The 10522-nt window shown below is 41.1% G+C and overlaps 1 protein-coding gene across 1 annotated transcript; it reads right to left on the bottom strand.

Moving 5' to 3' along the window:
* Positions 1-2527: 2527 nt before the first annotated feature.
* On the bottom strand, positions 2528-7120 carry LOC121941735 (actin, cytoplasmic 2). Its single transcript, XM_042484599.2, has 7 exons — positions 6978-7120; positions 5820-5945; positions 5380-5619; positions 4573-4819; positions 4290-4481; positions 3956-4137; positions 2528-3200 (listed from the first exon to the last, which is right to left on the bottom strand). Exons 2-7 carry the CDS (start codon positions 5940-5942, stop codon positions 3057-3059), a joined length of 1128 nt encoding a protein of 375 aa, XP_042340533.1. The 5' UTR covers positions 5943-5945; positions 6978-7120; the 3' UTR covers positions 2528-3056.
* Positions 7121-10522: the final 3402 nt, after the last annotated feature.

The following is a 10522-nucleotide window of genomic DNA, read 5'->3' as shown; positions in this document are numbered from 1 at the left end:
TTTTGAAAAGTATTTATGTATTTATTTATTTATTGTTGATGCTTTTAAATTAAATTTCAGCTCCAGTTTCTCACAGCATTAATCAAAAAGAAGCAGAACACCAAAGACTGCCAGTCAAGAAGTAAAGACAGAGGTAAATTGTTAGTCAGACATTTATTTTATTTTATTTTATTTTATTTTATTTTATTTTATTTTATTTTATTTTATTTATTTTTTTGTCGCAGGATGTAGTGGTGGATAAAGTACATAACAGCCAAACTTGAGTAAAAGTCGCTGCAGATATCTTACAGTCTAAAAGCATCTATTTACTGTATTTACATATCAAAAGTAATTTCGTCATAAAAATGATCATCTGAGCAAAGCGTCGTCAGATGATGTTAACAAAATAAGCGATACAGAATCATATGAAACGACAATAAATTTCAAGTTTTAATGAAATTACTGAGTTACTGTCTGTTACCTACTGTTTTTTTAATTTTACAACCATATATGACTTCTTAGTTGTCTAGTCTACGGTGTTATTGATACAAATGATTATATCTGATATGTGATTTAGTTGTCCACATGATGGCACCAGAACAAAGAGTTTCACAGTGAAGTCATACTCCACCCAAACTTTATCTTTAGAGTACAACATTCAGCCCTGGCCTGAAGGCCTCAGGTAAAAGATTGCAGATTCACGCTTTTAAGAACAATCAGGTTGAATTATGTCACTTAATGCTTTATGCTAGTGTTTCTCAACCAGGGGTCTGAGAACCCCCAAGGGTCCTTGAAATAGTTCTAGGGGTCCCACAGTAGAAGAGAGTGTTGCAGAGATGACGTTTTTCTGCAGGCCAACACGAGATTCAGCATAACCCTGGTTCCCTCGTCAAAAAGCCTACAGGATTTTTCCAGTGTGTTTTGGATAATGGCAGAAAATAAGCTCTATGGAAAACAAACGTTTAGGATTGTTATATGTTAATCTTCACAAATTAACACCACTTTTCAGATTTTTGAAGCCTAAATGCAATCGCCACAAATAAAAAGGTAATGTTCAGCTATAAACCAACTACATCATGGTTGCATGATTTTTTATCACCACCATATCGTTCTGTAGGCTAATTTTGCCACTTGTTAGTAACCATCTTTATAAGACACATAAAAGCTTCCGAGTTCACATGTGGAATATTTTTATTCATTTTATGTTGTAGAGCAAAACATTAAAGTCTCTTCAGCTTGTGTTAACCACAGACCTTATTTTAGACTTCAAACTGAAAACCCATTCAAAGAACCCACTGACTTCAAGTCGGGGGAAACTGAGCAAAGTCTAATCAAATGGAGGTCTGTGACATAAATAATGTGTCAATTTAAGGTCCTTGATAAAAAAGGTTGAGATCTATTGGTTTACATTGTTGACAAGTTTTCAGGATGAACCAAAGGTTTTCAGATATCCTTAGAAACCTCCCCTGCACAAAAACCTTGCATTTTTAAAATGTATTTATCTAACTGTTCACAACTATTAACTGAAGAGATTATTAGGCTACTCACTGGTTTTAACAGACAATATCTTATCATCCCAATCCTGGCTTCTCTCCACTGGCTACCTGGATATTTAAGTGTTGATTTTTAAGTTTTTACTGATCACATCATCATTTGGGTGTGGCCCCAAGCTACATAACAGGAACGTTGATCCTACATGAGCCAGTTTGTAGCCTTAGATCCTCAGATGGGGCCCCTCTGGTCGTTCCAAAGCTGAGGCGTGGGTGCCTTAGCCACCGGGGCCCCTCGGCTCTGGAACAACCTGCCTGAGGAGATGAGGCTCAATAAATCAGTGACCTGTTTAAATCATTTCTTAAAATCCATCATTTCCATTTTAATTTTGTGGTTTTATTGCTTTTATCAACTCATTTGTATTATTTTATATTGACATTTTGCATCCTGCATCTTGCATTTTTATGTACTCTTTTTAAAATGTATCTTAACTCTACGCTAGTTTGTCTCACTCATATTCAGTAGGACGGTTTGACTTTGGGTTTTTTTTTCTTTTGAGTATTGCGTTTCTGCACTTGCTTTGTTTGTCGAAGCATTTTGTAAATTCGGTTTTGAAAGGTGCTATATGAAGTTGTTAAAATTGGGGGAATTGTGTTTGATGCTTGGTTGAGGGCACCTAAATTTTAATATTTAAAAAAGTTCCTTTCTAAGCAGCTTTAACTGCCATAGTATAAACATATAGGTGTTTTTAACACAAATGATGGCTCTGTTCTATTTCAGTGTCCTGATGAGCCATGACAGCGTAACAATACCAGGACCCTGAAACTGAAGCAGCTAAATTCAGCCACCAGTTTATTCACACCTGTGGTTTTCCCACTTTCACATGTCAAAAAGTCTTTTTCAGTGGCATTTAATCTTCAGTTTGATGCTACATGTTTTTATTTTTTGTTAATGAAAGTTCAAACGCATGGTTGATCCAATATAAATCCTGGAATGATTAATATGCTTTTCCTATATATGTATGAGCCAAGATGAATAAACACCAAATAGACCAGAATCTCAGACATGTGCGCTTTATTGGGTTGTTGTGTACACCGGAGGCTTGTAGCCCCATGCACAATCCTTCATATACCCCCATACAAGGTAGAAGCTTTGTCTTTTGCATAATGACAAAAACAAACTGGACCAAGTATCGTTTTAAGGCTGAAAGTACAAAAACAAAACAAGTTTCAGATTACATAATTTACATAAGCAATACTACAGGTCTGTTGGGCAGTGGGCCCACCAGAGAATAAACCTTCATAGAGGCAAATAAGGTGGTGAACAAACACATCTGGAATGACCTACACAAACACGACAATGGACATCATGTTCCTCACACATTCACACCGCCTGGGACGCTCTGTACTTCCTGCAGAGTTTCTCCCCATCAGGGGGCATGGTGCCATAGCCATAGTGATGAGGGAAAATGGGAAGAGGTGTTGTGGGCTCAGCATACACCAGTGTGTTGGTGTAGGCATGTATGCAGAGCCGGTCGTTTGGGTTTGTAGCAGTGTGTGTTTTGGGGGAGGGGACTGACAGTCTGTTTAGAAGCACTTCCTGTGGACAATGCTAGGGCCGGACTCATCGTACTCCTGCTTGCTGATCCACATCTGCTGGAAGGTGGACAGGGAAGCCAGGATGGAGCCTCCGATCCATACAGAGTACTTCCTCTCCGGGGGAGCAATGATCTGCAGGAGGCAAGATGAACAAGTGTTAAACTAAAGGCATCCACATCTGTTTACAAATGCACTGACATCTTGCAAGTATTTTAAGTCTACAGCTAAAAGGTGAGCATATCTAGATGACTTATACTGCTTAAATTGAAGGAACACTTTCCCTTTTTAAGCTATGCATCACAGACTTTCAGCCTTCTGACTTTGGAGAAAAGAGAGGGTCTGCTCAAATGTTATGATGCACGGCAACCTTTTTTTTTTTTAAATCTTCATAGAAAAAAGGACAACACTGATACTGTAGTCTATACCACTGACCCCTTATTATACTTAGTTCACGGTTTTTTTTCGTAATTTTCTACTTTTTGAAATTATTTTTTATTTCTGTGTTTTGTCTGTTGAATTTTGAAAATCTCATCGTTTTATTTTTTGTCTCACCTACTATTATTGTCACATTGAATTTGTACTAGTAATTGTCTTTGCAACTGATGTTATTCTGTTTGCTGAACAGTACTGCAGGGTTGAGGCTCTGTTGGAGCAGAAACATTAGATGTGTGGGGCAGATATTGTATTTTTCCAATTAAGTCTGTGATAAACTGTATTTGTGTGACTTTAAAAAGCTAATAAGAATACTTTTGAGTAATAAATAAATAAGTACTGCAGTAACCATGTTTGTCCACTGAGTGGCAGTAGAGCTAAAGTGCTTTCTGGAACATTTTTTCCCCATCGCTGGCTTAGGGCAGATGCAAGGCAACAATGAGGCTGAGTTATACCTTGATCTTCATGGTGGTGGGTGCCAGGGCAGTGATTTCCTTCTGCATACGGTCAGCGATGCCAGGGTACATGGTGGTACCGCCAGACAGCACAGTGTTGGCATACAGGTCCTTACGGATGTCCACATCACACTTCATGATGCTGTTGAAAGTAGTTTCATGGATACCGCAAGACTCCATACCTGTGAGAATGTGATGTAAAATTTAGGTTTGCAGTCCACACACAAATTTAAAACTAAAATCTTATCCTAACTGCTGTGTCCCCTCTATACTTCCCCACACTGAAACTCCCTCTATGTAAAAATCTGATTTAATCCGTTTAGTTTTCACGTACCAAGGAAAGAGGGCTGGAAGAGGGCCTCAGGGCAACGGAACCTCTCGTTTCCAATGGTGATGACCTGTCCGTCAGGCAGCTCGTAGCTCTTCTCCAGGGATGAAGAGGAGGCAGCGGTGCCCATTTCCTGCTCAAAGTCCAGTGCAACGTAACACAGCTTCTCCTTGATGTCACGCACAATCTCACGCTCAGCTGTAAGACAACACATTTTACAGTCAGTTTTGTTTTTTCCCCCCTAGTTTCAAAATAGTAGCCTGTTTAAAGTCAGTATATGTGTGCTAACCTGTGGTGGTGAAGCTGTAACCCCTCTCAGTCAGGATCTTCATGAGGTAGTCTGTGAGGTCCCTGCCAGCCAGGTCCAACCTGAGGATGGCGTGGGGCAGGGCGTAGCCTTCATAGATGGGCACTGTGTGGGTCACACCATCACCAGAGTCCATGACAATACCAGTGGTACGACCAGAGGCGTACAGGGACAGCACAGCCTGGATGGCCACATACATGGCAGGGGTGTTGAAGGTCTCAAACATGATCTGGAGGAGAGAGGAGACGAGAGATGAGTCATTGAATTAGTGAGTCAAACCTGTAGCGAGCTAGTGCTGGTTAGTACAGTCAGATCGAGAAAAGCACAGCACACTGGCCTGTTTTGTTTTGAGTGTAAAATCCATACCAGAACCAGTCATTACGATAACCTGTACTTTAGTTGGGTCATGTTGACTGTACAGGAGGAGTGCAGCAAACTGCTCCACCGTCATCTATTGCATCATGCAGACACCAGTGTCGTTAGACGCTTGTCATCTACTTTAGCAAGTCTAAAACAAGCCTAATTTAAATCAGCAGTGACCATGCTGCAACAAGTCATTCCTGATGCATCACAGTGCATAGATAGAAACCTGAAGCATCCGCAGAGATGAATAGATCAGCACAGGATAGAAGAAACCTGGATATTGAAGGAGCAGGAGGAAATGGACAGATTGAGCAGAGGAAGAAATGCCTGAGCAGCAACACTGTTTCCTGTCAAAGGGCCCCAAGAGGTGAAGTGTGTAGGTTTTCCTGATTTAGGGGGATTTGTCAATATGTCAGCCCTTGTTACCTGGGTCATCTTTTCCCTGTTGGCCTTGGGGTTCAGGGGAGCCTCTGTGAGCAGGACTGGGTGCTCCTCAGGGGCAACTCTCAGCTCATTGTAGAAGGTGTGATGCCAGATCTTCTCCATGTCGTCCCAGTTGGTGACGATACCGTGCTCAATGGGGTACTTCAAGGTCAGGATACCCCTTTTGCTCTGTGCCTCATCACCAACATAGCTGTCTTTCTGGCCCATACCAACCATCACACCCTGGGATAGAAAGCAGAAGTTAAAATCAAGACTAAATGAACAGAAATGTAGGAAAGTTTTGTTAAATCACAGTTTATGATTTATATGATATTATAATTTTGAGTTTTTGGGGTATTTATTTTTCACAGGGTGGCACTAATGCTTTTAGTTAAGTATACTAATTGAAAATTATTCCCCCACTGATTATGCACAAACTGTACCTGATGTCTGGGACGTCCAACAATGGAGGGGAACACAGCACGTGGAGCATCATCTCCTGCAAAGCCAGCTTTGCACATACCGGATCCGTTGTCAACAACGAGGGCGGCGATTTCATCATCCATTTTCTGCACAGAGAGGGGATGAAAAGAGGAAGAATGGTTACCACTGATGCTCTGTGACAGCTGTGGGTTACATCTGGCAAACATCATCTCTGCTACAGCCTTGTCATTATGGAGTGTGGACGCTGGATGTCGCAGTGGCGCAGGTCCCAGCCCAAATCCAGAGTTGAGAAACAAAGGCAGTTTCTCCCTGGTCTGGCCATGGCCATATAAGGCAAAAGTGAGAGCAGCTTAGAGACGGCGGCAGCCCGGCCCGGGAAGCCGCCCCGTGTGTCGTTAAACCTCAAATGACACCGACAGGCGGCCACTCCCTTCATCACCATCACTGAAATAACCACTCATCTCTAACGCACTATTTCATTTTAACAGTGCATATGAATGAACTTCAGTCCACTGTCATTCCAATCACATATATAGTTTTGTCGTGACCACCTCACTTATACGGTTATGTGAAAAAAAAAACTTCTGACATATGATACATGCAACGTTGTTTGTTAAATAACGTCGCAGCTGTAATGTCACAGCATCCTTCTCTCATGTCTACACGCAATTTGAATCTTTTAAAGCCGAATCCGTCTAATCTGCCATCATCTGTCTGTGTGTGAAATCGGAGACAGCAGACTCGGGGACCGTGCCAAAGCAGATGCTTACATGTAAGCGAGAAGGTCAAGCTTTTTAACGCAGTCTGATTTGTTAGACTGATGGAAGTGGTGACAGCAAGCAGCAGCACGATTATTTCACACCATTTTTTTTCCAATATAAACGACAGCATGCCGGCAAATGTGTGCACTTAAAGGTTAATGTTACCCCCTTAATGTGTAACGGTGCCTTATCAGAAACACAATGAATGTCAGGTGAATTTAAATGATCCAACGCGAATAGTTATAACGGTTGCTTCACACAGAAAATCCCAAATCATAACTTCAGTAAATTCAGCTCGCTGGCTGCAATGTTACACCACATTTATGCAAAAAAAAAAAAAACAAAACATTCAAAATGTGACAAAAAACTTTCATCTTCATGCCGCAGTTGTCTTACCTGTTAGAGGGAGGGTTTTCGGCTTAGGAAGGCTGTGGCTGAGCGCTACACTCCGGTAGGATTTGATGTCTGAACTTGACTGCAATGGAGGCCAATAAATTGCAGGGTTTTATCAGAGCTCGCGCTGCAGCCCCTCTCCATAAAAGGAGAACTTTCCGCACGGCGCGCTCTGATTGGTCCAGCCGCTTCTATTGGGTGTGGCGCATGCATAACGGTATACGCTCTGACAAGACGGGGGGAGCGAGGTGGGGGGACAAGCAACAGCGAAAACTAACCTATATACTATCAATACTACCAATCTGGGGTCGTTCAGTGTTCAATAAAACATATTTTTACGCCCCTCTTTATCAATGTTATTGGAGTAATACACACGTGGACAACAAATAACAGCTGCAAAACGCACAGCAGAGTCCTTATGTGTGAAACAAGTTGAAGTATGTGCTTTTATGCTGTTTTCAATTGAGTACCTAAATGAACACGATTTGATTAAATTCAGTTATAATTCCTGAAATCATGCACATATCCTGTGGCCTGCATATCGTGGTTGCACAAACTCAACCACATTTGATTCATGCCATTGTCTTCTGTTCTATATTTGTGCAATGGTTGAAATTGCACTGACTGACATGCCATCATGCCATGTATTTATTCATTTAGTTATCTGCTCTTGTGTTTGCATTTGTTTGTACTGGGTTTTAATCTGTCACTTTTGTTTTAATGTAAGCCTAATAAAGTTGTCTATCTATCTATCTATCTATCTATCTATCTATCTATCTATCTATCTATCTATCTATCTATCAATCAGTGCAGAAAAAAAGATCCGTTATTCATCTGATTAAAAGTAAAGGACACAAGGCAATGCAAAGGATTGCATTGAAGACTGTGCTAATGCATTTGCAAATTCATGGCAGACTCTCTTGGTCAGTAGTGCCAGGACATGGGGTGGTTACAATCTCAGGGTCACTGACAGCACTGTTAACACCCTGATTAACAAGTCTGCCTGGCATGCCATCGTCTCACTCTCTCTCTCTTTTTACACACACACACACATGCACAGCAGAGTGACAGTGATACATGTGCTCAAGCTGAGGTATGTTTACAGCAAACACTAAGAGGGCTGTAAATCTCTTATCTCTCATCACTTGTAATGTTTAAGAGAGCGGCCTCCTTGCGTGTTCAATGTGATGTCATAGACAGGTGTGTACTTTCCGGAGCATATTTCGTGGTCATGTTAATCTGCTATTATGAAATTAAAATTCAGGTATGTGACTCACTTTGATATGCATATATACACCTGCTACACCTGCTCATGCACACACCCAAAAATGACATACCAGGCTTGTGCAACTTACTGTGCAACTTACTGTGTAAAAGTGTATATATATATATGTATATAAACAAAGAAAGAAGTCAAGTCAAGTCAATTTTATTTTATTTATAGAGCCATTATCACAAAACATGGTTTGCCTCAGAGGGCTTTACTGTGTACGACATCCCTCTGCCCTTAGACCTCCCGAAAAAGAACCCCTGAACAAAGAACATGTATGATACATTAAAACACCAAAAAAAAGTCTGACCAAATGGGTTTTTCAGACTGAAGTCAATATTTAGAGTAAAACATGGAATCATACAACCATAACAAAAGGGAGCACAAACAATCAATATTGAGCTTTGGACACATCTTGATTGCAACCTGGTGTAAATACACCAGGGGATTAGTGTTTTAGTGTTTCAAATCTTATATTGTCTGAGCTCGAGACATAAGTGGAAAGGGAGGTCACAGTAAATACATGCAGCTTTAGTCTGTTGAAGCTGTTTTATTCTGAAATATTTGCACATTTAATACTGAATACATATTTCCTGTATATTCTGATTGTATGTCAGTAAAGGTATCACTGATAAATAAATATACATAATCATTCTAACCTTGCTAAAATAACAAAGTGTAAGGAGGCCTAAGACTTGTGCACAGTACTGTAGTTGTGTATATATTTTAAATGATTACACACTTGGACGTCCTCATGCAAAGCTCATCTTATTGACCAGAGACTTAAGTGGGTGGGTCAGAATGCTGTTTTAACTCAATAAGGGCACCGGACAAAGACTCATAAACTTACAGTAGGAATTCTCACTGGCTCTATGTGTTCCTAATAAGGATATATGGGAGCCGACTCACCAAAGGGGACAGGAAATAGGTTTCACAGCGCTTCACTTCTGCAGATGCACACAGGAAGTGACCACACAGACGTACAACAAACACACACACAGGTCATCAGGTATGGGGCAGCTAAGGATAACATGGAGGGGGTTGAATGAGCTGATCAGGGAACTGGATTCCCAGAGTGGCATTATCCTGCAGACAGACACTAAACACACACACACACACACACACACACACACACACACACACACACACACACACACACACACACACACACATACACACACACCAAGTATAGACCCAGGGCAGGACAACCATCCCTTTAAGAGTTCCTTTGGATGACGTCCATATAAGGAGATATTGGAGCTAGTCACATGGGGGGAAGAATGCACTGCTCAGGTCATGTGACCAGTCTGAGGAAATGAATGAATCTCCCTTTTTAAGGCTGTATGTGTGTGTGTGTGTGTGTGTGTGTTGCTTCAGGTTTCATTTCTCTATTCTTCACCAGTATCCACAGAATTAAATTTAAGGAAGAAGGTATCACCAACATATTTTTTTTTATCATCTTTTAAACTTTCTACTCAGCAACCCCTCCCTAACAGATATTTCTCAATGTTTCCCCTGGACACCCAAGCCATTTCATAACTCTGTGGCGTGCGTGACTCATGCATGCATTGCAACACGCACACATGTACACACTCCCTGCATTGCTCACTCGCACAGTCAGAGGAACTCACAGGCCTGGCTCTCGGCTCTGACTAAGACCGTATATGGAAGAAGCTAGCAGGTAGCTTCTGTCCACTTTTCACTCATCCCTATCTCTAATGCTCTCTCTCTCCCTTAAACACACACTCACTCTCTTCCTCTATTCGCCACATTCCCCCTCGATCCAAATCAATCACTCCATTATTCTTTTCCCAGGATAGGGACAATTATAGGACTGCATTTAGTGTGCATTTTTGCCCATTTAGCTCAGTGATTTATGGCATCACATACCAGCTGAGGTTCATAAAGAGGAAATGTTGCTTGTGTGTGGTTGAGTGAGATGGAGAGAGGAAGTAGTGAAATACTCACTGAAATGTGATGTTAGAAGATACACATTTCGAGACACAAATTACCCCAAAAACTCCAGTGTGACAAAGAAAAAGAGAACAAATGGCACCAATTCTGAGGAATCTTTACTAGTCTTCAGTGTGTCATAAATACAGTTATATTTACTATTACCGTACACAGGTTTAGGCAGAATATGCCTCTGACAGTCTTATCATATGAGCCCTGTTGGCCTCTCAGGCAATCTGCTGTCTGTTAACCATTTCCAGAGTCCAAACTAGACAGGGAGAAGCAATATTTGATCACTACGCACCACAGAGTTTGAACTGTGGCC

Source organism: Plectropomus leopardus, chromosome 3 (assembly GCF_026936395.1).
Source record: "Plectropomus leopardus strain MGB_pleo_1.0 chromosome 3, ASM2693639v1, whole genome shotgun sequence".
NCBI lineage: Eukaryota > Metazoa > Chordata > Actinopteri > Perciformes > Serranidae > Plectropomus > Plectropomus leopardus.
This window is presented reverse-complemented; position numbering and strand designations above follow the sequence as displayed.

Excerpts from the sequence above, each read along its gene's own strand:
- LOC121941735 (XM_042484599.2), bottom strand. The coding sequence starts at position 5,942 with ATGGATGATGAAATCGCCGCCCTCGTTGTTGACAACGGATCCGGTATG. Across the intron at positions 4,138-4,289 it reads CTTCCAGCCCTCTTTCCTTG|GTATGGAGTCTTGCGGTATC; the intron begins GTACGTGAAAAC and ends ACATTCTCACAG. Across the intron at positions 3,201-3,955 it reads CCACCACCATGAAGATCAAG|ATCATTGCTCCCCCGGAGAG; the intron begins GTATAACTCAGC and ends TGCCTCCTGCAG.